Source organism: Trachemys scripta, chromosome 21 (genome assembly GCF_013100865.1).
Source record: "Trachemys scripta elegans isolate TJP31775 chromosome 21, CAS_Tse_1.0, whole genome shotgun sequence".
In the NCBI taxonomy this organism is placed as follows: Eukaryota; Metazoa; Chordata; order Testudines; family Emydidae; genus Trachemys; species Trachemys scripta.
The window spans coordinates 3,802,689-3,829,163 of NC_048318.1; the positions used below are offsets into that span (position 1 = coordinate 3,802,689).

Genomic DNA, 26,475 nt, shown 5'->3' on the forward strand with positions numbered 1-26,475 from the left:
AGCCGAGATGCAACGTTTGAGTTGTGCTGGGATGCAAGGGAGCTGGAACGGCGTCTCATGGTACTTCCGGTTCTCGTGTTCTGGCACTTCTTGAGCGCTGCACTCACCCACTGCCATGGGGCTTAGCACAAGCTTTGTGGATCACAGAGTTGTTCTTGGGCTTTTTCTAGGGGCCTACAATTTAGGCACCGTGACACACAGCATTGCACACCTAAGTCCCTCCATGAATCCCACTCCAAGTGTCTCACTGCTAACTCCTAGGCCAACACTCATTTGCTCTTGCTTTTTACAAATTCAGGAAGGCAGAAAGAATCTTGCCTGCCTTTTCTTCTTTCTTTCTTTTTCTTTCTTTCTTTCTTTCTTTCTCACATGATTGGTCTGAGGATGTGTAAAACTCCATGGACTGCATGATGATAATGGCAATGTGTTTCAGTGCATGGTTCTGGCCAGTGTGTGATGGAGTGAGGGGTGCATGAGCGTGTGCGTGTAGGAAGATGAGGTTGTGTGTGTTAGGCTTGGTCTACACTAAACCCCCAAATCGAACTAAGGTACGCAACTTCAGCTACGTGAATAACGTAGCTGAAGTCGACATACCTTAGTTCGAACTTACCCCCGTCCAGACCCGGCAGGCAGGCTCCCCCGTCGACTCCGCGTACTCCTCGCGGCGAGCAGGATTACCGGAGTCGACGGGGAGCACTTCTGAGTTCGATTTATCGCGTCCAGACTAGACGCGATAAATCGAACCCAGAAGTTCGATTGCCTGCCGCCGAACCAGCGCGGTAAGTATAGACAAGCCCTTAGGGGGAGATACGTGTATTTGTGTGAAGGGAGACGAGTGTGTGTGTTCGTTTGTGTGTCCATGGCATGAACGCGCGGATTCCCCTAAGATCCTCCTACATGTAAGGAGATTTTTGGGGCTGAGCGCTCCTGAGAGCGTGAAAAAGGAGAAACAAAGGCACGGGATCTGCCTTCCCAGAGAACGCTTCTCCTCCATATGGTACTGAACTACATTGCCCCCTCTGCTGTCTGTGCCCTTCCACCCAGGCCTGTCAGCCTTACAGCCGGAGGGGAGTTAATAGAAGAAACCCAGCTGTGACTGCAAGAATGGTACGGGACTCAACCCCTTTGCCTCTTCAGTCAGGGCCATCCTGCCAAGTCGTTTCACTTACTGACGCTCCTCCAGCTCTCTCTTTTCAGGGCCTCACCTCCCTGTTTCAGAATGAGTCTGGTTATATTGGGGCTGCATGTGTAAGTACAGCCTCCCGCAAGCCTAATCATCTAAAGTGGCTCTTTGAATAACAGTTCTCCGTGACTATAGTTTCCTGTAATTTCCGAAAGGAAACAAATCCATGCAGACTGCAATTTTGTGCCTATGAATTTTGAATGAATATCGCTAAGTGCCTTTTGTGAAGACTCAATTTCCTTCTCCCTTCCTTCCTCGCCTCTCTTCTCCAGCCTAGCAGATCCCAGTGGAAAAAAAGACACCAACCCATTCAGGGCCCAGCAGGAAATGTCATTCTGTCAGGCTAGTTAGACACTGGATTTACAATAAAATCTGGGGCCTTGTGTGCGACCACAGCATTTATCTCATGGCTCCTTCAGTGCAGGTGGAGGGGCCCTCTAGGAACTGCAGAAGAGTGGGACACTGAGTCCTCAGGACCTTTCCATGGCCACAGTGAGTGGGAAAGGCTTTGCAGCAGACAGGGGTGTGGAGGAAAGTAGACACATTTTTAACCTACTATAGGGAATGATCTTGCATTGCTAGGGGATGGAGGACTTGAGCAGAGGTCCTTTAGCACGTGCAGGGTGCTAGGGCTGCCCTCCTCATACGTACCACATTGTGCCCCTTCCTCAAACACCAGTGCTGGCTCCCAATTCAGTCAAGCAGCAACTCAGACTGGAGCCTCTATGGAGTCCATACAGCTGGACCTCCTTCATCACTAGATCTCCACACCATCTGCTCACTGAATCACTGGCATGAGAACCTTCTCTTCTGCAGCTTTTGCTATCCTGCACTTCATCCACTCGCCAGCTCAATTCAAATCTCACTGGGGGGTGAGAGAAAGAAACAAGTTTCTGACTCCCAGGCTAACTAGCAAGGCCTGGAGACCTCCTTCATGGGCTTCATCCCAAGGGGGCACTTGGGCTCTGACCCTCCATGCCTTTTAGGGACCCCACCATTGGCCCTGAGGTTGGCTTTGTTATAGTGGGCCCTAGGCTGTGGAGCCATCTCCTCTGCTATCAGGCTCATTCCCTCCCTACTCCTACACAACGCGAGCTAAAGGACTTCCATCCTCCAATGTTGTTTTTCTGTAACTACAATCCCCCTTATATTTAATACCTTCCTCCTTCCAATTCCCTCCCTCAACCCCGCATTGTGTGTCGTTTTAGCACCGTGCAGTTATCTTTATGACACTGTTGTTTTTAAAGTGTTTTTACCATCTGATTTGATGACAAAATTACTGTACAGCACCCAAAGTGCCCCGGCGTTGAGAAGGAAAGGGTACTTTATAAATGCAGTTATGATGTACTCTGGAACATCTTGCTGTCTGGCTCGAGAGGTGGCTGCCGTGGGTGCTGTACGGTGTATTTGTATCTATAGATACACAAAGCACTTTGTGATCCGGGTGGATAAAAGGCGCTATATAAATGTAAATCATTATCATTATCATTAAATACCTTCTGCATCTTTAAAATCTACCAGTTGGAATAAAATGCAAGCAGGGCAGCTGGTATCCGGTATTTAGTCACTGAACCAAATTAAGGAGGTGGGGTTTGTTCTTTTCTTTTTTTTCTAAGCAAATAAATGTGATAGCATAAAATACTTTATTTTCCCTGCTTCTACAGATTTGAATGCTACTTTTTGCCCAGCTCCAGGCAGAGCTCCGTGAAGGCAAACTGAACTGATAGGTGCAGGAAATATCTATATGCAGTACCAGAGTGTCTCACAACAACTCTGCGAGGTAGGAAAGGGCTGTCATTCCTCACACAAACCAAGTGACTTGTTCAAGGTCACCCGGGAAGCGTGGGGAAGCGCAGGGAATCAAAGCCAGCTCTTCCAAGCCTCAAGCTGGAGTGCTAACCACTAGACCGTCCTTCCTCTCCTGCAAGCAAACGGGCAGGGGATGCTGACAGCATGCAGAGTACATGGCTACACTTCCTGGTTTTCCCTTTCACAGTTGAATCGGTAAGTCTGATTTTCCTTTTTACCTCTCCAAGCAGGTGGCTTTTGCTGCCAGTGGCTCTCGACACCGGCGCGTCGACTCAGCGGGGAGGCGCTTCTACCATTGCGGCCCAAACTGCAGGCCACAACACGCCAAGCACGGCCTCCCCTTCCAGCGGACAGCTCAGAAATATCGACAGGCTCTCCCGTCACCGCTGGGGAGCCGGCTGCATTGACTAGCTGCGAAAAGAATGAACCTTCCCAGCCACCAAACTGGAATGTGGGCGGCCCACGCAGCGCAAGGACAAGCACGCAGCAGCAAGTGAGTGGATGAGTCAGGGGACTGGCAGCTTTTACCTGAGTCACTCCACCAAATCCAGGGTTGGCTGGTAGCCACTAGAAGGCTCTGTTACCCTAGGATGCCTGTGCAGTAGCCGGTGTGAAATGGGTTAGATGGGTCTCAGTCCAATGCCTACTGAACAGGTGTCTGCATCACAAAAGCGACATCTGCAAATGAAATCAATTGGCATCACCTCATGGAGGAAGGATGAGCTTATGTTTGCGGAACAGGCCCTATGCAGCTGGATTCAACTGCCAGCCCCACCACTCGTTTCTATGTGATTCCGGGCAAGTCGCCCCAGTCCCCCATGAAATGGGGATAACAGCTCAGGTTAGATGATCACAACGGTCCCTTCTGACCTTCCAACACCTGAGTCTGTGACACTCTCCCCGTCTGGGTCAAAGAATGAATGAGCCTGGAAGAACAAACAATCCCCTCACCCGAAAGCATGAAGGCTGATAAGGCCTAACGGCAGAGCAGCATAAAAAGGCTTGTCCGTGGCACTGTGTTACCTTGCCCTTGCAACTCACAGGCCGTACATCGTCCAGGAGTGCATCACACAAGCATATGGGCCATTGCACAAATGCATCTGCTTAAACGTCCTACAGTCATTGCCAGGGGTGATGCTGCACTGAGCTGAAGAGCAGTCAGAGATGAGGGAGGTGAGTAGGGCACTGGGTGGGACTCAGAACACCTGGGTTCTATGTCTGGCCTCTGGTAAGTCACTTCCTGCCTCTGTTCCCCTTCTCCCGCCTCAGGCTGCAGGGAGTGCCTCTTATTATGGCTCTGTACAGCACCTAGCACAATGGGCCCCCAATCTCAGCTGGGATCTCTAGGCGCTGCTCTAATACGAATGCCACTGCTGCTAAGTGGTGTGGGGACGGGAAGGGTTTGGAGATCTCATGCCTTATTCCATGGTAGTGGGCGACTAAACGAGGCCTCTCCTCACTGCATGGCCCAAACGCTCACTTCAGAACCATCCCGAGTCTAGTAAAAAGTTTTGTGGGATCCCCCACTGCAAACTAAACCTGATGAGTGCCATGCAGCTCCAGGCATGGCCCCACCTATCAGCAAACCCATACTATGCCAGCTAATGCTTCTGATCCCAGGTAACAACCACGCTGCATTACCATGGGACCTGGATTGAAGGCAAGTCTCAGACAAACAGCTCAGGATACCTCAGCCTCAAAGCTCCAGCTGTCGGGGATGGGCAGCCCCTGGTACATGGCCCAGGAAGATCACAGCAGTTCAAAAACTTCTAACTAACCATGTTCTATTTCCCTTCGCTCATGTGAGGGGGGTGTTGGAAATCTAAGAGCTCTGGCAGAGCGGTGGGACTTGCTGCCCCGCCTGATGGTAATGGAACCTGCCCCTTTAATCTGCGTTGCTGTTAAAATGAGCACCCTGCCTGTGCCTGCTAAACTGCGGCAATATTTAGTTAAACAAAACAACACTTTTCCTTTTTTTCCCCCCAGACTCTTGTAAGTTGCAGCCTCCTGTTGCCCAGGGGAGGTCTTCCATTTAGCTGTGTTTGCCTTTCTCATTTCATGCTGTAATGGAGATTCATCGCAGCTTTTAAATCCATAATTTGCCATGAATCACTTCTCTCTCTCTCTCTGCGGAGGTCAGAGTTGAGTGTGTTAAGGAAGTCTGATTTCTAAACGAAACATTCCGGCTTTCCAGTTCAAAACGACTTTTCATTTTGAAATTCAAGCAAATTAGACTGATTTTTTTTTTAATTTTAAATAGAGAACAAGGTCTATTGCAGGAGTGGGTGGGGGAGCTACTGTGGCCTGAAACGTGCAGGAGGTCAGATTGGACGGTCCCTTCTGGCCTTCACGTCTATGAGTCTATAAGGTTGAAATCAAAATGAAACGGTTCAAAATAATCAAAACGGAACATTTGGGTTTTTCAGTTCATAAATATTTTCAAGATTTCAACTTTTCATCCCAAGTCAAGATAAGAAAATAATTTCAAGCTCTCAAAAATATCCCCGGGATGGGCCAAATGTTTCCTGCTCAGCTCTCCCCCCATCACCTTTTGCAGACTGGAGGGCCAAGTTAGACTCTAAACCTGCTTACAGGGAGACAGCACTGGCTTGGGAGACTGTGATTCTATTCCTTGCTCTGCTGGTGACCTGCTAGGTGAATCATTCTCCCCTTATTTCCTCTCCCACCCTTGGTTTGTCTTGCCTATGTAGCCCGTAAGCTCTTCAAGGCAGGGGCCCTGGCTTATTATGTGTATGTACAGCACCTAGCACAAAGTGGTCTTAATCTCACTTGGGCCCTCTAGGGTATGTCTACACTGCCCATGACTGTGAGCCTCCCAATCTGGGTCAATAGACTTTGGTTTGTGGGGCTCACGCTAGCGCTCTGAAAACAGCTGTGCAGACAGCTCTTTGAAGCCGAGGCTGGAGCTCAGGTTCTGAAGGGAGGGGTGGGTTTCAGAGCCCTCGCTCCAGCCCAAGCTGCAACTTTGAACCACTCCACAGCTATTTTCAGTCTATTCATCCAGGCTGGGAGACTCACTGCCACAGATGGATTCCTAGGTGCTACTGTAATAGAAATCGTTATTAATAACAGCACTAGAAAAGATTAGTCAGTACAGCTATACCAGCAAACTCTTCTAGTGTAGATGCAGCTTGTATGGGCAAGAGTGAAATAATTTCTATCGCTGTAACTGGATCTTCAGTAAGGTTTTGGCTGGTATAAAAATATGTAAAAAAAAAACCCATCACATTCCTAAGTGACATTACTATACGTGTGGAAGTTTCTAATGTAGACTTGGCTTTAGAAACTAGAAAGCAAGTTTTAATGTGCACACACACACACACACACACACACACACACACACACACACACACACACACACACACACACACAGAACCTGATCCTCCACTGCCTGGCATCTTTAGTTGTCATTTACACTTGTGCAACGCAAGGGCAAGTTGCTCCCAGATCAGGATGGTCATGTTTCACATGCACTCTGCACTCACTTCGCACATGGGGCAGGGCAGTAGGGAGTTAGGAGCAGTAGATCTTGTCCCTCCAGGCCTATTGTCCAAACCATAAGCTCTTGGAGGCGGGGGACTGTCTTGAAATTTGTGCTTTGTATAATGCAGACTTGAGTGAATGGTTTGACACAGACACTGGCCTCGAACAAGGATGCATTCTCTCGCCTCTCCTGCTTGGCATTACCATTGACTTCATGATGAAAAAAAAGCACAGATGGACAGGGCCGGCTCTGGCTTTCCGGCCGCCCCAAGCAAAAAAAAAAAAAAAAAAAAAAAAAAAACAAAACTGCGGCCGCGGGATAGCCAGAAGGAAATAATGCCCTAATCTGGCAAGACAGCAACTTCATTCACCAGCTTAAACAAGATTTGGTTGTTGAAACTCTACAAATTAAAGCCCAAACTAGGAATCTTCATTGCAAATATTATTTCCGCCTTAATTTATGGATGTGAAAGCTGGAAACCCACCATAGATGCAGACAGACAGCTGAGTGCCTTCGAAAGCAAACGCTCTAAAGTTATCCAGAAAAGAGGATGGAAGTATTGGGCACGTGTGTTCAGAATGAAGTCGGGCTGGCATGCTGGAACTGGGGTTCCATGGGGCAGCTGGAGAAACATGCAAAAGGAGTGACTGAAAGAACACTGCTCAGAGACAGGAACGGTAAGGGACTTACCAATATAGAGGATGTACAAAGAATGGCCCACAATACACGGGTCGTGAAACCTTGTGTCCTAAGCAATGTTGGATGGCAAGGGAAGGATTCAGGTAAAATACAGACCCTTCAAAAACATCGGCATAGGAGTCCTTTGCTCCAGGGAGTTAGTCCCAGTGATGTCAAGGGGACGGCAGCAATGACTATAGAATACTGTAGTAGCTTTTTTAATGGATTAGAATAGCCAGGGGGACCAGGACTGAGGTGCATTGGCAGAGCTGTGGCTGGAGGAGTGGGCAGCGGGACCGGATTAGCAGGCAATGACTGAGGTGCATTGGTGGAGCTGTGTGTGTATGTGGAGCCCTGAACTGGACCAGCAAGTAGGTTACAGGTCAGGGTAGCCCTGAATGGGAGGCCCAGGGCTACGGAGCTTGACTGAGCGGCACTGGCAGAGCTGCCCGGGCAGAGCCTGCCCAAAGCCAGCCCTCACTGCGTCTGACTGAAACGAGTTTGCTGCTAGTTTGTTAGTTTCACAGACATTAGAGTCACCCCCACAGAAGGCCAAGAGCTGAGATCAGGAGCAGGAGGCCTCTGCAAATAGGCTTCCAGGGAGAAAAGCCTGAGCGATGGCCCCTCCTAGTCCCATTTACGTTTCTTTTTTCATGGCTGCTTCTGCTCCTTTTGAGCCTTGGTTTCATTTTTCATTAGGCAGGATCAATAGGAAAGCGGGGGCTGTCGCTCAGGTGATGTCACACTTCAAGGGCTTCATTCTTCTCTGTCACCTGACAAGGGTAGAGGGAGTCAATACTTCTGTCAGGTCACTAACAACCCACCAAGTTCTTAACAGTGACTGATCCCTGGCTATGGCCTCCACAAATCTCAGGGACGCACGGACGTGTTATGCTGTAGTCCACAGCAAAAAGGGAAGGCTTGCCCTGTGTCTGCATGTGCGAGTGCAGGCGGCTATTGAGTGAGCATTACAGAAGGGATTTGGGGATTTCCACAGACAGCTAGAAGCCCCTGCTTCCTTCCTTCTTGCTTTTCCGTGCAAGATGGTAAATGATTCTCTCTTGCTAAAGCTATATGAATTTGGAAGTGCTGGAGCCCTTATTTATGTTTGCAAATGCTCGCCTATCTGAGCCTTCAATCACCTTCCCCTCTAGCTATGCAGCGTAGCTGGGCCCAGGCTATCTAAAATGTCAGCATCGGTTATGGGCATTTAAAAAAAACAAAACAACAACCTCATTAAAGATTTGCCAGCCCCTCCAGAGCAAAGTGGGTAAGAGGTGAGCGGGTCCTCCACCTCCACTTGCAGATAGCTCAGGATCTGTGCACCAGCGGCAGCCACACTGATTGCTCCCCCCCTCAGCCATGCCCGACTCCTCCCAGCTCAGTGAAACAGTGCACTTTTAAAGCTGGTGAGGGCTGACATGGACGGATCTAGATTCACACTTGGCACACAGGGTGACACGAGTTAATTGCAGAGCTACCACATCCATCACCACTAGGCAGAATTGCCCTACAGCCCCTCTTCGAGTGATGCCAGGGTGTGCACGAGAGCTAGATGCCTGCCACCTGGGTGGATGGATGAATAGTAGGCACTGAAGAGGTTAATGAGATAAGAGCTGCTGCTCCCACTGTGTCCTAAGGTACTATTTAAATGAGAATCAGAAAGGCTCTTTATTCTGCTTATAACTGAGCTGAGAGTCTCATGTCATCACATGACTCCAGGGGCTGGGGCTTTAAGAAAAGCACCAAATATCACAAGACTTGCAATTAAATCACAAGAGTCGGCCACAATGAAACTGAGTTCCAGGACTCCAGCAGCTTGGCACCTATAGACTTTCCATGACCACTGCTTTCAAGATATCCTCCATCTCTTGATGGTGGGGCAGCCCTTTGAACATCCCTCTGAAGGATCAGCTGGCTTGGTGCATGTTAGATACCACCCTGACATCCTTGCAGGGAAGTTATTATTTTTTTAATATGCTCAATAAAGATCTTGGGAGCCATTTTTTAGTTTTGAGTCACAACACGGCAGATTAACTGTGGCTGTTTCACTCTCTGTCAGAGTAGGACAATCTTTATCTCCCATCACGGTGCGGTAGGAAGCAACCCGTAGGCTGGTCTGTATCTGCAAAGGCTCCAGATTTCCCTATCTCATGCTGGAAAAGCCCCTCTGGGGTTCTCCAAGCAAGTGCTTTTTGCATTCTCATGGCAATTGGACACGCCATGCTAGTCGCTGTCGCCTCAGCTCCGGAACTGCACGTGCAATAAGTAAAACGTTGCAAGGAGCAGCCCTGAGATTGAAGGGTGGATTTTTAATGTTAAACAAAAAGGGACCTAAGCTGGAGCAGAGCTGGAAAATGGCCCATCTTTGTCATTTATTCCTTACTCCGTTACATTCCTCCTTTCCAGTTTATTTACTGCACACTCGTCGTGTAAAGTGTTATTGCACAGTAATGAATTTGGCAGGGAACAGGGCCACTGGATAAATGAAACACAGCACTTCATGCTTGTACCGTGTGGCCGGCTAAGATGCACTTAATAGGGATATAAGTAAATCAATTTCATCTCTCTCTTCCGAAAGAAGAAAAGCAGAGCATGTGCGTGTGCTGGCTTCACTTCTCATTCTCTTCTCAGGGAACAGGCCTTTGAAGCACAGAAATGAATGCACTGGCTGCAAGATGCCCTTGTTCAGATTGAACTGTGCAACACAGAAAGCAAAGCTACCGTCCATAGATGTAAGGAATGGAGAACACTCACAGCCACAGGTAATCCCCTGCCAATGGAGAGTTATTCCCTACAGTGTATTCTCCAGTGCTCTGAACATGCTGACCAGTATTGTCTCACTGCTATTTCACTGTTGATGGGGCATCAAATATTGAAGTTATTTGGGGTCGGTCTTTATGTTGCTTGATATTTTAGTTTCATTCTGAGTAAACCTGCTTGACATTTTTCCACTGAAGAATTGTCCCACTGGAAAATGTGGTTTGTCAAAATTGAATTTTTTTGTGTGGGGAAAAATGTCAATTTCAATGCAAAGTTTTGATTTTCCACCTGGAAAAATCAAAATGAAAATGTTTGCTTTGAACTGCTATTTCCAAGTATACTGGCATTTTTCTGTCACAATTTTCATTCAAAATGTTTCATTTCAGTCCAAAATGTTCATTTGGACATCTCCAAATGGACTTTTTTCTGACTTTTTCATTCTGTGAAAATATTTGATAGATTGACTTTTTCTCCCAATTCGGGACAAAAACAAATGTTGAAACATCTGACTTTGCCGTGGGATGGAAATTCCATTTTCCGATCCACTCTAGTTTTACATTCAGTTGAATCGATAGGAAGCGAGTGTATTAAAAAGTAAAAAGGCAGAAGTCTAACGTCACCATATATGGTTATGATCAATCTAATAATGCTCAGGGACAGCATGCTTCGTGCATGGTACACTGTTAAGGTTTCGATAAAAAGCTACATTCAAATGACACGGTTTAACTTGAAACCACTTGACCACCCATGCAGCCCTCGCTTTCTTCGCCTGCTTCTGGTTAGATGTCATATTAAAAGACAGCAGCTCCGTGTTTGAATTGACTTAATCTGTCGCATTAAATAATTCATGTTGATTTAGGAAAGCTTTATTTCTAGTGGGACTTGAAAGGAAGGCAGAGTTAATATTAGAAGAGACCTTGGAGTGGGAGGCAGGGGAACGGATGAGAAAAGGTGAATGTAAAAATTAATTGTATATCAATTATTAAGACTACATTTCTGAAACTGACTCTTTCCCCTCCTTAGCAGACCTCTTCAGCCCCCACACCAGCCCCCCATCTTGGTCTTAGCCAAGCCCCTTAGCAACATCTCACCCAGAGGAAACCTCTCCCTGTTCCTAGTTGCAGAAATAACATTGCAAACAGGGCTGTCTCTTGCTGAGCATTAGTTACAAGGCAGAGCTGGAGGCACCAAGTCCCAGTGCTGGGATCCCTGCAAGCAGTCCTTCCGTCCCTGACGGTGCAGATTCTTTGGTGCTCATGTGGACTTCACATGTGCTATCCGAGCTACTGAGGAGAGTGATATTATTCCTTGCCTCCTGGTCGGTGTCGGATCATTGATGAAGGGGGAATTGGCAGCTGGAGACCAAGGGGATGGGTGCCTTAGACCTTACTCAGTACACGTGGCTCTCATTAGTTATAATACTGCAGCTGAACATAGGCTGGTGGGCACTAGATGCTGAGCTCCTGGCTGGCAGAGGGATCCAGCTCTGGCTCTTCTCTCCTTAACCCTCTCGCAAAATGAGCATCACACCCACCTAGCTCCTGTGTCCTCCCCTATTGCCTTCTGCAAATACAGACTTCCCATGACTCCCTAGTCCTCACAACCGCTGCCCCCCAGCCCATTGGGACAGGATGTAAACAAGACAGTAATAGAATCTAAGGCAGATATCCCATGTTCAGCTACTTCTACGGGCCAACCTACCACCTTTTTTCTCTAGCTTGGAGTGGGCAGGATTTGGCACAGCTTGCACGGTGGCTGGAGCAGAGGGAGAGACGAGGATGGAGTGTGCGTCTCACAGTCCCACTTCCCACTGGCCAGAGCCCACAAACACACAGAGCCCACAAACACACGTCTGTCAGCAGCCAGTCCCCAGCTGACCTCTACCTGGAGGTCAGCTAGCTAGCAAAGCTTTCGTTCCTGTGAATGCCTAGACCAAGGCAGCATTCTTCCTGCCTGATGCTCTCCTGAGGTACCCACACTGGCAATGAAGGGCCAGGGAATGAAGCGGGGGTCTAAACAAACAAGGGCTATAACATGTGTAAGATCCCAGCTTGTCCACTAGGCCAACAGCCAATGGCAGAGGCAGGGCACTAGGTCAGTTTGGGATGTGGGGTACCAGCACCTTCTGGCTGTTTCTCCTTCCTCAGGCATCAGGGCTCTTTGTAGGGTGCCACCCACAGGGCAGGGAGTGTTCCTAAGACATTATTGAGTGATCCATCCAAGAAAGAGGACACTTCCCACCCTGCAGCAACAGAGGAATACCCTGTCATTTCCTGAAAGCCCCGTGAAACACGTGGCTTGTTTGCCTGCCCCCATGCTGGAGGGTGTGGGTGTATGTGTACATGTGTGTGTGATGGCACCTTCCAGAGGGTAAGGGACCTACTACTATCATTCACTAGGGGAGCTTCCATTCAGTGAAATAGCCAAGGCCGGTGTGATGGGATCTGAAGGGACAGGGCTCAATTCTAGTCTCAGCTCTGTGTGTTGTTTATACACTGATGTATGTTGTTTGTAGGACATAGATTCATTACAGGGACAAGGCTTAAATTCAGCTGGAGTTGTCCAGAGCAGAACTCCAGTAAATATTTTCAAACCTGTGAGGCGGAAGCCCTGAGCCCCGGCGCCTCCCGCGGGGCAGAAGCCCCGAGCCCCGGGGCTCCAGAAACTGCTCTATGAGAATATAAGCCATGACAGGGACTCTCTGCCATGGAGAAGGGAGGTTGTATGATGGCTGGCTGGGTGATGGTGGCCTCAATGGAGGCCTTAACTGAACTTTCTGAACTTCAAAAAAGTTGGGCAAAACTTCTTTTGGGGAAGGGGCCAGATCACTGGCCCATTACTAGCTTTTTGTCAATTAAAAGAGCCCACTGGCTCGCAAAAGAGACTCAGGGAGGGCAGTAGAGCGGCAGGGTACGGGGGCTCATGTGCACAGGAACAAAGTCAGCAGATCTACTTTCAGGCCTACCAGTATCAGCGGGGGCCTTTTACAAGAGTTTCTCCTAATGCCCAGGCCGATGCAGTGAAGCTGAGCCATGGGGCAACGTTATAGTTCAATGCGATCTGGCTCTCACAGTCTGAAGCTGTCAAATATCATCGGCTGTCAGAGGGAAAAGAAAGCTGTTGACTAGGGCAGCATGATTCTCCTCAGACTTTGGTCAGAGCGGAGGGGCTGGTGCCAGGGCTCCTGAGGTTCTACTCCTGGATTGTCACGTAGTTGTGATACGACCCAGGACAAGTCACTTCCTCTCACTCTATGCCTCAGTTCACCTCTCTGAAAAACAGTTCACCTCTCTGAAAAACAGTGATGATAATACTCATTGTGCGTAAGAGACGGGAGCTCCTGAAAGCAATAATCCCCTGGTGCCCATTCTTGCCACCATCCCTTCTGTGCTCCCTTTTCTAATGGCCTCATCCTTGGTTCTCCCACGCCGTGAGGGACTTGGAGGTGATGTCTGGATGCGTCATGGGTAGAGCCTCAAATTCATGTAAGCCAGGGATAATAAAAACCCCTCCCAGCCTGCCATGTCCCTTTGATGAGGCCAGCGAAGGAAGTCGGCAGCTCTAACATCAGGGCTTCCCGCAGTCTAGTCACTCATTTGGAAACATGGCTTGCCTGACCTGGATTCCTCCGCCCTCTTGCCACAGGCTCTGAGTACGCCCCTGGCCAGCATGGGCTAATGCTTCACAACTCCTTTGCCAGATCAGTGGAGCAAACTGAGGTTTGCCTCTTCCACCCCCCTTCCTCTCCCTCCTGGGGCAGCAACTGCTCTGTTCAAAGTTTCTCCTCGCTTGGCTGCATTCGAGATCTGGAAACTCAACACTAATTAATGTGTCTGCAAATCCCAGTTGGGCTGGCAGGGACTGGAATTCATTCATGGTCCCCTGAGTGCAGCAGGATCTACAAGCTAGCCCTCTGGCTCCTTAAACCGCACGGCTGGCAGATGCATATTTTAACAACACACATCTGTTGGCTATATAATCTCTTGTATTTGCCCTCCCTGCTTTGCGCTTTGATGGAAGACCGGAGGGAACTCTCCAGCGGTTACAGCCAAAGTGTTTGCTTTGCAATTTTGCCCGATTGCCGTCTGATTTTATTTTTAAATTTCTCCGAGTCCTAATCAGGCTCTTACTTTATTTAATTAATACCCTATCTTAGTTAAATAGATCATGAATTAGGAAGCTCTTACATTAAAGATGTGCCAGGTAGCAAATAGCCCTCCAGTGGCTTGCAGGAGTCTGCTTTGCTTGGTCCTCCTACCAAATGTACAGATTTGTACATGCAGCCTACAGGGATGTTTTATGAGCAGCGAATCAAGCTGCCTTTTGCCCTCATTTTGTGTAACCTGCCCCCCTCCCTCCCCGCCTGTGCCTGTTCCAGTCTGTGTCAGATGTAGGGCACGGGCCACTGAGGCTTAAAGAGAGGAGCGGGGGAACGGAGAGAGCACCACAGCAGTAGCGTGCGCAAGCAGAGGGACGGGTTGAGATTCTGAGGAAGCATAGGGCAGGAGGAGGGGGAAACTAAAATGATTTTATGCCATCCACACACTGCTGCAAGGTGGGGTGTGGCCACCAGCATAAATTACAGCAGCTCTCATATAGGACAGGGTCCAGTAGGCTGCTGATAGGCCGTGGTTCAGCTCAGAACTCCCTGTAGTGCCAGGCTTATGGGCCACCCTGTCCCAGCATGCCCCTAGGTCAGGGCTCACACCACCTACAGCTGCCCTGTGTTGTTCCTGCACCAGGGAAATTCACCCCCACCCCTTATACGTGTTCCAGCTGCACGCAGGACCCACCCCAAGACCCAGAATCAGCACCATGTGCTCTCAGTGCAATCTTCTGGGCTGGATCCGGTTTTCGGCCCATTAGATCAGCTGGTCTGACCTCTTGTATAGAACAGGCCGTTAAATTGCACCCAGGTACCTCTATCTTGACCCCAAAGACTAGCCACAGCCAGCGACCAGGAGAGACCAAGATGCCATGACTGCCTGAGCCCCTGCAATGAGCCAGCAGGGTTCTAGGAGGACTGGTCAAGTGGAAGTGGCTACCTTCAGATGAGAGCTAGAACCAAATTGATTAGGTGAGATGTGCCCAGATGTTACCAGCAGGCGATGCACACCCCAGGCTTCAGGAGAAAGTAACCCCCTGGTGCTTTTGAAATAATGCAAAACAGAGAATTTCCCTCCAACATTTACTTCCCTAGGAACTTATAGGCATTGGCTTCCACCATGCAAGTGTAACCCACATTAACTCAGTGGGGGGCTCTGTCCCTGTCTAACGGGTGGATAACAGACTGATGTTAATGAGTTTGCTGCTTCCAAATTTCTGCCAAGAGCTGATCCTTTGGCTCAGCCTGTAACCAGCTTGTGCTTTCAGATCCATGGGTTCCAAATTCAAACACCCAAGATGATCTAACCGGGGATCCTTTCCCTGAATGTCGGCAGGATCACATTTTACTGGCACGAATATTTGGATGTGGGCTCATCCACTCAGGGAAGAGAAAAATACCATGTGATTTATCTGACCTATTGCAAATTCCTGATACAGTTCAAGCAGCACAGAACTGGCCCTGAGCAATCTATAGAATTAATAAAAGGAAGTGCCCAAATGTTTGAGTGGTTATGATGTTCAAATCAAGCTGCGGAAATAACAACCCACTCATGAATATTCCAAAAGCAGAAAGAAAATAAAAGACGCTGACGGAACCCTGTGTGAATTAATGTCTCATGTTCTCAAAGATGCCAGAGCCCGGTGCATGGATTTGTGACTCAGCAGGAGGCACTCTTCTAGGCCATTAATTTGGACCTAATAATCCAGCACAGATCTAGGAAGACTGATCAGCGGGAGGTGGCTAGCTTCAGATGAGAGCTAAAACCAAAGTCCTGACCATTAGTACTCATGAAGGATCTTGAGGCATCTCTTGCTAGATTATTGTCCTGGCCAGGGTCCTATTATGTCCTACTATCATACATTCCACCATGTGGCTTCTGCTGGATATGAGAGACTTGACTTCCTGTCCTAAACTAGGTGTTGTGTAATGTGCACCGTTAAACAGCTGCTATGTCCCCGTCCCCTCTCCCCCTGCAGAGGTGGCTACATCTCAGTGTGATAGGATGTATAAAGCCCACACTGGAACTGAAGGGGTTAAGGAGCAGTTCTGGGCCCAGGTGACTCGCCCTGCACGTGCAGAGTCTGCTTCAGACAGAGCTTAAAAGGGAGCCAGCCAATTCAGAAGGGGGCAGATAGAGGAGGACAGACTTACCCTGAGAGCTCCTGAAAAAGGATGCTGAAGAAGCCTTCACTGCCAGGAAGGGGCTAGCAACTAAGCCCAGCCAGGCTGGAGGTTGGGTTGTTTTTCTTTTCTATCTTATGTTGACGTTGGACATTTTGGGGGAGGTGGATGATAGGAAGTGGCCCAGGCAGGCAGCTTTGAAGAACTCCAAGGTGCTTAACATTGTTGCCTCTCATGGGGGGCTGGGATGGAGCCTGGTGGAATGCAAGGGCCCTGGTTCCCCTACCACCCACTGTTGTTACAGAGGGGACATAAATCTCCGTAAGAAGAGGGCAGAGATGCCGGAAGCCCTGGGGCCAGAGTGAGCTACCTACAGGGACCAGGAGGTGTACTAAAGGCCCTCCCTGTTCTGAGGACATGCAATTTTATATAAGAACGACCATACTGGGTCAGACCAAAGGTCCATCTAGCCCAGTATCCTGTCATTAACACAGGCATATGGTGCATATGGGGCTGAGAGGTATTTGAATGGATGCATCAGTGGGAGTAGGAGGGAAAATTTTCCCTTTTGTTCTCTGGGAGCAAAAAACTCTTATCCCAGAAGCAAGCAGCGGTAAGTGATACTAACAGGCTCATCTGTTTGAGTGTTTGGACTTCCAAGGCTTATAGAATGATCTGTTCCACTACATTTAACAGTGTAGATTTGAAAACAACGTGACAAAATCTTAAATATTTAATTAAAATATGGTGTAAGCTCTTCAGCGGAGCTGGGAAAGTAGGAGGCACCAGACCAGTAAAGCTGTTGTCAGACATGAGTGACAGCAGTTAAAAAATGAGTTAGACAGCATTTGGGGGATTTCCTGGTAGCAACCGTGCATAAAGTTAAAGCCTCTAAGTGTGGAATTAGATAGCACAGACTTATGCGAGCAGGAAATACAAGGCTGAGCTACGGGAAGGGGCGAGCAGGAGTACTTTCAGAGGGCAGAATGGCTCACGCAGCAGAAGATGGAGGGAGACTGGAGTTTAGAAAGCCAGGCGACGGTGGAGGCAATAAACAGATGACAGTTATTGCAAACCCCATCCCCAAGCGACTGACACTGAGAGACAACCTTAAGGGTTTGCAAGGAAACCCAGCACGATGTGATACATGCCCGAGTCAGTACAGACTCAAAGCCCAGATAGGGCTCTGACAAGCAAACAGGTTCCCTGTCTACTACACAAGTCTGGGGAGGATTTATGGTGCTGCCTCCTGGCTGTGTAGAACCTGCAGTCTCAGCATAAGACCAGGTGAAACTGGGAGGCTTGGGCTGAGCATCACAATGGGCTTTGTTTGAACCTCAGAACCCAGCCCAGGGTTAATGGAAGCCAAAGAAAATTTTAGAACAGACCAGCCCCCTGACATGAAGCCAGAGAGATCCCAGGAGCTCAGGGGGGTGGGCACAAAACATCTTGGAAAAGTCTATTCCCTTCCTTCCCTTTTAGGGATTGTATTGATTTCCATTGACTTGTGTAGGGTAATCCAGTCTACTAGCAAGGGGCACATAGTATCTCACACATCACAGAACAAAGCCACACAGCTTTAGGAAAAATCCTCCCCTTATTTGCATGGGCTAATCAAAGGGGGATTGGGGACACCTGGTGGAGTCTAACTGACTGGCCTAAGGGGCTTTGAGCCAAAGGTGAATCTCCATTAGCTGTCACCAGTATAGGGCCTATGACACACAGTTTGAGCATCTTGGATTCTATCTCACGGAGGGCACTGCTACAGCCACACAGTAGCCAGTCGACTACAACATAATGAGCCAGGCCCTCAACTGGTGTAAATTAGCTCAATGGAGCTATGCTGATTTCTAGCAGCTGAAAATCTGGCCCACTACCCTGCATTTGGAACAACTGCAGATCTATCAGGTGCTCTTCCAGGTGGGATGCAGCAACAACACACTCCCAGTTAGGCAGGAACTTGAAGCACCTTTCCTTTCAGTACTGCAGGTTGTAAAACATGCCGGCAGCGTGTGGAAACCTACTCCCCTGGCACAATGGAACAGTTCTCTAGGAGGAGATACAGCTGTATAAAACTCAGGGGTGATGAGGATTCAGAGGCAAGCTCGCTGAAAGGAAGGGTCACCACAGTACAGTGAAACTATTTAGAAGAGCTTTAGAGCCGGCCCCAAGTCCTTTGTCTTTGTACAGAGCTGTATATAGTTTGTGGACACAGAGCTGCCGGTTATTTGTACAGTGGTATAGTTTTATAGTGGCCGTATACACAGTTTTATTGGATTGCAAGCCTAAAAAAAATAGCTGCAAGAGCATTGCCTCCCTCTATAAATGCAGCAAGTGCCCCTGTAAATAAAGAGAAATCACTGCCAGTGAAGCGAATGGCTTGGTCTCATTACCAGTCGTCACATGGTGCCTGGGTCCGTACCACCACCACCAGCAGAGAGAAAGACAATTAGTTCTCCGGCACTGCCATCCTCACTCTCAACACTCCACCTGGACCCTGTTGCTTTGATGTGACTGTGTTAATGGTTCTTTCCTTGGGCAAGCCCGAGCAATAAATCTCTTGGAGTGCATCATGGACTCTGCAGCCAGATAAACAGTAATAAAACTTCCAAGGCAACCACTTCCTATAAACCTCAGGGTAACTTTCTTCCAACTTCTAGAGATTGCCTGCTTGCTATTAATACACTTGAAAGGCTCAAGCTTCTGTGTTTTATAAACTCATTACACTTATGTACCTCTTGGATCAATGAGAAAGAAGTCTGAAGGGAAATACAGGCCTGGAAGCTGGTGGAGTGGATCTGCTGGGTCAGCAGTGGGGGGAAAGAAAAGGCTCGGCAGAATTCAAGTTTTGTTTTATAATTTTGACATATATTGATGTTTATTTTTAAGCATTTTTTTTTTACTTTTATCAATTTAAATTCTTAAAACTGGATGAAATGTGGGGAAGGTCAGTCAATGGGGAGGGTCAGATAATTTTTAATGACTGTAGTAGATGCTGAGATTAAAAAAAGTTAAAACTTAATAACGATTAAAACAAATTGCAACCTCACATGCCAAAATACACAAGGTAAATATCCTTAAATCAAACTCCAATAAGCTCTCAAGCAGCATTTTTTCTTACTGTGCCTGGTTTTTGTGTGTACTGTGAGATCAATGTCAGCAAATGTTGATCTCACTGTACACACACAAACCAACCACAAACTTATTTCCATCGATAATAATAGGAATGTACAGACAGGCACAGTAAGAAAAAATGCTGCTTGAGAGCTTATTGGAGTTTGATTTAAGGATATTTACTTTGTGTATTTTGGCATGTGAGGTTGCAATTTGGGAGGTAAAGGGGAGGCACAACCAATCCCAAACGAGGATCTACCTGCGCTGAAATATGTCAAGGGTTTGGGAATGTAGGATGGATCTACTAAAGAAGTAGCACCAAATTTGCTTCTCTGGTCTCATGTACTGTAGGAACTGTAACCTCTTTGTTACAGTATATGGAATCACAGATCTTCTTAAATCAAAAGGCATTTATTAAACAAAACAACTGAAAATAGACACCAACAAACAGGCTTCCACACAGCTCAAGTCCCAGCTGTGCTTACTTTGTTTACCAGAGACCATACCCTGTCTGGAATGCTATATAGCACACAGAGTCATCTAGTGGCTGAATAATATACTGCAAGTAAACGTACTGTAACACTGGGATGTCAGTGGTATTCCCATCCCCGCTACATGTCTGGTAGGGTGTTTCATGTACTATAGCCTGGGAGGCATGTGCTGTAGATGCTCCAAGCACTGGGGACTTGTGGCTCTTGCCCTTGGTGGGCCCCCAGCCACACTTGCAGACTTTGAATAGAAGAGAGGATGCCTTTATAAACAACAGCCAGAAACTAAAAGGTACAAATACCCCAAGCCACAATCTCTTTCCGTTACAAATAACTAGAGCTTATCAACAAATTTTCAACCAAAGAAAATGGCTTTTCAATTTTCATGGGAAAAAATGCATTTTGGCAGAAATTTTCTAGTTCTCGATGAAACAAACAAAAAATGAAGTTTAAAAAAATGGGGAAAAGAGAAGGACGGGGGGGGGGGGACGACAAAAATGGACAAAATGGCTTCCATTTAAGTGAAAAACAAAAGCAACAAAAATTGAATGCTTTTTCCCGCCCTTTTCATTGGATTTTTTCTGTGGAAAAAGAAAAAATATCTTCCGACTAACTCTACCAAAAAATGATCAAATCAGCAGTTCCCAACCCCTAGGGGCAGCGCAGTACAAGGAATATGGTAACAGTACCCCATGAGTTCCTGTAGCTGTTGCCCTTTCAATTCCTGCTGCTGATACTGTTGGCCTCCTGCTAGAAAGCACAATAGGCTGCTTCCCTGCCTGGCTTTCAGTCCTATAGCTGTCAAAGGCCCAGCCTTCTCTCTGCAGCCAGTGCCCAAGTTGCTGCCTCCAGTCTACTGCTTCGGTTCCCATGTAGCCTCTGGCTCTCCCCACAATCCAGTCTCCTCCGACCTTAGGATGCTATTTTTGTTTTGTCTCCTTTGGCCCTTATGGGGCCCTCTACAGGCAAGATGTTAAGCTGGGTAACACAGTGACCAGGAAAGAGCTAGCGGAAGTGATTCACAGGGCCGCCCGGAGGGGGGGGGGTGAAGGGGGGGCAATTTGCCCCAGGCCCTGGGCCCCGCAGGGGCCCCCACGAGAGTTTTTCAGGGCCCCTGGAGCGGGGTCCTTCACTCATTCTGGGGGCCCCGGAAAAGTCTCGCAGGGCCCGGGCCCCCGGAGCTTCTTCCGCTCCGGGTCTTCAGTGGCAATTTGCGGCGGGGGGTCCTTCCGCCCCGGGACCCACCGCCGAAGTGCCGGGTCTTCGGCGGCAATTCAGAGGCAGGGGCCCCCTGCCGCCGAAGACCCCAGGCCCCCTGAATCCTCTGGGCAGCCTGGTGATTCACTCTCCATCCTGCCTCCACTTAACCAGTCAAATCAGCAGTCTTCACTGCCAGTTGTGATACTTGGCATTTCCAATAGTGTCTGCCACGTAAGGATCCCAAAGCACACACAAACACAGGAAGCTATTTTTACAAGTATTTTACAGAGGGGGATATTTGGATTCCTCAGGTTTTGCCCTAACTTACAGCCGTTGTGTAACCCCGCTGAATTTGTCTCAGAGAAGTTATGGAAAACATTCTCAAATTAAAATTAGATGCATTAATCCATATTTAGATACTTAAGTAAGGGATCTGATTGTCAGAGATGATGCTCGCCTACCTGGTAACAGCACCCAATTTGAAATCTCCGTCCTTAGTGACTTAGCCAAGATCATGCTGTTTGTCAGAGCAAGACTCGACTCCCTGATCTACACTCAAAGCAGCAAAGCTAGTGACTCAGGGCAAGTCTCAGAGCGCTCTCCCGTTGGCATAATTAGTCCACCTCCACGAGAGACGGAAGCTATGTTGGTGGAAGAGGGTCTACCACAAACATAGTACCAGTGTGGACAGCACTTATGTTGATGTAACTTATGTCGCTTGGGGGGGTGTCTTTTTCACACCCCTGAATGACGTAAATTACATCGACTTAAGCGGTAACTAGACCGGGCACTCAATGTGCAGCGGCAGTCAAAAAAGCAAACAGGATGTTGGGAACCATTAAGAAAGGGATAGATAAGACAGAAAATATCATATTGCCTCTATATAAATCCATGGTATGCCCACATCTTGAATACTGTGTGCAGATGTGGTTGCCCCATCTCAAAAAAGATATGTTGGAATTGGAAAAGGTTCAGAAAAGAGCACAAAAATTATTAGAGATATAGAACAGCTTCCAAACGAGGAGAGATTACTAAGATTGGGACTTTTCAGCTTGGAAAAGAGACGACTAAGGGGGGATATGATAGAGCTCTATAAAATCATGACTGGTGTGGAGAAAGTGAATAAGGAAGTGTTATTTACTCCTCCTCAAAACACAAGAACTAGGGGTGACCAAATGAAATTAATAGGCAGCAGGTTTAAAACAAACAAAAGGAAGTACTTATTCACACCACACATAGTCAACCTGTGGAACTCTTTGCCAGAGGAAGTTGTGAAGGCTAAGACTATAACAGGGTTCAAAAAAAAGAACTAGATAGTTCATGGAGCACAGGTCCATCAATGGCTATTAGCCAAGATGGGCAGGGATGGTGTCCCTAGCCTCTGTTTGCCAGAAGCTGGGAATGGGTGACAGGGAATGGATCACTTGATGATTACCTGTTCTGTTCATTCCCTCTGGGGCACCTGGCATTGGACACTGCCGGAAGACAGGATACCGGGCTAGATGGATCTTTGGTCTGACCCAGTATGGCCGTTCTTATGTAGCCTGTCACATTCCCCTCACCCAGTGCACTGTAATTGAGGGAAACTTTACCCATCTCATCATGGAGATGCCTGTGGAGCTCACTTAACTCAGAAATAAAGCAGGCCAGTTGAGTCCACATGAACAAGATTTGAATTAAACAGAAATATCTGCACAGCTGGTGGCATTACTCTCTGGTAACTACCTGAAATTTCTCTCCATTTCCCTGTATAAATATGCCCTTTGCTTCCCTAATGTACAGTATATTGTACCTGTAGCTCAATGCACCAAATGTTATCAAATGATTGTTAGGCAGCAGGCCTCTCTCTCTCTCTCTCTCTCAATACACAGGGCTCCTGCTCATTACACACCCACTGAGTTTCCCTACGGAGGGCTGGCCAGAGTCACTAAATGTAGCCTGTGGCTAGCTTTTTCTTCATTCCTGGTGATGACAGATAGATGGACAGGGTGTCTTAATGCAAAGGTATGCGAACGGTTGTCCCTGGACCTCTAATGATTCATCAGAGTTACCACATACACCTCCCTAGTCAACCTTAAATTTCCCCTGACCACCTGCATAAATACATGTAAAGTTAAGAGGAACACATTGCCAGGGGTTTGCAAATCTCATATGCCAATGTGCTATAATTTTAATGTACTTACAAGAAAAAAGATACTACAAATGTGAGCGGCTGAACAGCCTAGGTAAGTGTACCAATTAGCAAGTACTATGTATATTCACATAAACATCTATCCAACACATTCCATAACCCCACAGATAATAACGATTTCCCTTTGATCCATAAAAACATCTTACTGCTCAAATCAACACGTTGCAATAGCTCTCAGTTCTGACGTACGCTTATGCACCCTGGGACTAAATTCATTTTGGAATCTTTAGTTCTAATTAAATAACATATTATTTCTTTTGTATGTCTCCTGTAACATATTATTATTATACAACACAAGAAGGAGACACAGATTAGGGAGGATGTGGGGAAGTAGCTAGCATGGGGTGATAGTAAATGGAGAAGGCATATAGGGCATGAATAATAGGACTGTTACTTTCCTGTTCATTTCCAGATTTCTTTCATGCTTTAGAGGCTTTTTGAGTTCAAAGAATTATTCTTTGGAAATTATAATCTATAAATTTGAACTAATTTTCTCCGGTAGATATACTCCATTGATGCACACTTTCAAACGTTATTAATGAAGTGGGTTTTTTTGCTCACTAATAATTAGAGCTGATCAAAAAATTTCCATCAAAGTGGTTTAAAAAAAAAATCATCTTTTTTTTCCACAAAACTAAAGGAAAATTTCCAAAGGATTTCCACCCAAATCCCAAAAGCATTTGCTTTTTGAAAACTGAAAATTTTAACCAAGAAATTGGGAATGTTTTGGTTTTTCATGGGGGGGGGGTGGGAGAGGAAAAAAAACAGAAAAATTCTGGGTTTTTTTGGTAAATCAAAAAATGTATTTTGAAATGTTTTAGGCAAAATACTTATATTTCCTCAGCAGTGTCACTAAGGCCTAGTCTGCACTATAAAGTTTTACTAGCAAACCTTCCCCCGACACACATCCACACTTAATTGTGTGTTCTGCCAATAACACCCTCCACTTTTACCAGCATAGCTATTCCCCTTCCCAGAGCAACACAAGCCCCTCACCAGCACAGTATATTGGCACAGTGCCAGTGAACCAGTACAGAAAGTCCTTCGTTACAATCCCACAATGCACATTCCCTTCAGCAGTGGGCTGTGCATTAGGGGGAGGAGGGTAAATAACCTACTACTACCACCACCAGCCTTGAGAAATCTCTCTCCTGAAATAGTAGAGTCTTATGGCCCAATTCAGCCAAGCAGGTAAGCATGATGTATGTAACTTTAAGCATGTGATTGATCCCTGTGACAGAGTGCTGGGAACCAACAGCTGAGCCAACACTCTGATCACTTAAACATCAATTAATTCCCCTGGGAGTGGACCTAATTAGCAGATTAGAATGGGCTGCAGAAGACTAAAGAGCTAATTAACACTTTAACTCAGAGGGTAGAAGGCAGCACAGGAAGGATGTGGTGGGGAGAGAGGCAAGCTAGTGAAGCCAGAACCAAGAAGGATCTCTGGGTGGGAAGAGCTTTTCCCTTTCCTCTCCTGGACAGAAGACTGAGGAGGGACAGATGTGGTGTATGGATCAGTAAAGGTGGGGGGAAGAACAATACAAATAAACACTCTTGTGTAGTTTAACAACTGAATAGTCTGTATAGACAGAACAGAAGACAGGATGGGAACTTGCACTGTCACAGTCCCACAGAAGTCACGGACTGCTCATGTGCTTAATGTTATATGGGTGCTTAGTGCTTTGCTGAACTGGCACCTATATTTGCTGAGCTGAAGTACCAGGGTTCTAGCTCTGTGTGTGTGATTTATCCTAAGATTACTTCTGTTGTGTATGGCTCATGGGCTCCTTATACATCCCCCCTTCAGATCAATACACTGCACAGATAGCTTAGACCACGAGTTCCTTTCTGAACCAGCTGGTTTACCAAAGAAATACATTTTGAAAAAGCCACTCAGCACAATCCCAAGGAAGAAAACAAAATAACCTCCCCAGTGTGCCCATGCCAGTGGGAGAGCAGACTTACCAAGTACAGTCAGCCGGGCTGGTCTGGATCGGATGGCCGCCTGAATGGCCTGGCACTCGTAAACGGCATCATCTTGGAGATCTGCCCTCAGGATTTTCAGATGGTGTTCTCCCGACAAATGGTCCCCCACAACCAAATAGCGCGGATAGCCTGCAGAATGCAAAATACAAGTAAGGCTGTAGCCAGGCAGTAATAGTTACAGAATGAAGAGTTTGTAATGTAAATCGGGATTCCCAGACTTCCCCCAACAAAGGGCCTGCGACCAGCTATCGGGTTCTAGGCACCTTAACAGAGGTGCAGAACCATTTTGCTGACTCATCCGGGTAGCCAGATCATATGGGTCTCATTGTAGGAGATTGAGAATTCCTTTAAGATGAAGGAGAGCTAGTTGTGGGAACAGCAGGTGCTGCAGGGACACGCCTAGGAGTTCAGGAAGGAATTCAAACTAAGGAATAAAATGGAACACCCCAGAAAGGGGGTGAGATTTAAGCAACAACTGAGCTGTGTTGTGAATATGGCTGTTTACAGGGCCACACTGGAAGTTTATCAGTTCAAGGGTCACACAATGTGTATCTGAGAAGGAAGGTCTCAGCAGAAAAATGAAGCAAATTTGTGCTTATCAGGTCATCGAAACTCGAAAGGAAACCAAACATGGGAACGAATCAGACCTGGGGCCTGCTGCGTTTGTAAAAGGCAGTCTTTTCCCATGATCTCTGCATCTTGCTGTCGTTGCCCTGATATTTGCATTGGATAGAAATATCATGCTGGAAAAGGCTTCCAAGGTGAGCAACTCCACTAATCCCACTGTTCCTGGTTCTGCCATTGCCCCGCTGTGTGACCTAGTTCATTAATGTCTCCAAAGCGCTCAGACTGAAGATGCTAAAAGCAGCAAGCGTGAGGGCCCTGATCCAATACACATGATGCACCTGTTTAACTTGAAGCACGAGTAATTCCATTATTTTCAATGAGCTTAAAGTGGAGCATGTGCTTAACAAGCTTGCTGGAGCAGGGCCCAGTAAGGAATTGAGAGTAATAACCATCACCAACTTCATTTTGCTGGTAGCCTGAGCTATGTTGGAGTGAAGGAGTCTATTGCCCAGGTCTTCCCTAGCTGATGATGATTAATGCACTATGTAGTGCAGGCATCTTGGCACTCTCTTGTGTTTTCGTTGTTTTGCAAGCTCTCAACAGCAGGATTTGCTCTCCTGAACTGTAAGAAATACAAATGATGGGTTTGTTTGCAGTTAGCTAATTAGGTGACTAGCTGAGCTGGTATCATGCGAGCTGGCAATTTCTCTTGCTCAAGCAGACCCAGATCTGCTAATTGTCCAAGTTGTTCGCACGAGC

At 47.3% G+C, this 26,475-nt stretch overlaps 1 protein-coding gene across 2 annotated transcripts in view; it reads right to left on the reverse strand.

Moving 5' to 3' along the window:
- KIRREL3 (kirre like nephrin family adhesion molecule 3) overlaps window positions 1-26,475 on the reverse strand; it is a 708,943-nt gene that overhangs the window by 229,413 nt on the left and 453,055 nt on the right. For both annotated transcript variants that reach the window (XM_034754766.1, XM_034754765.1), the window contains exon 4: window positions 25,129-25,278. In XM_034754766.1, the coding sequence (XP_034610657.1) occupies window positions 25,129-25,278 (150 nt within the window). The remainder of the gene's footprint in view (window positions 1-25,128; window positions 25,279-26,475) is intronic.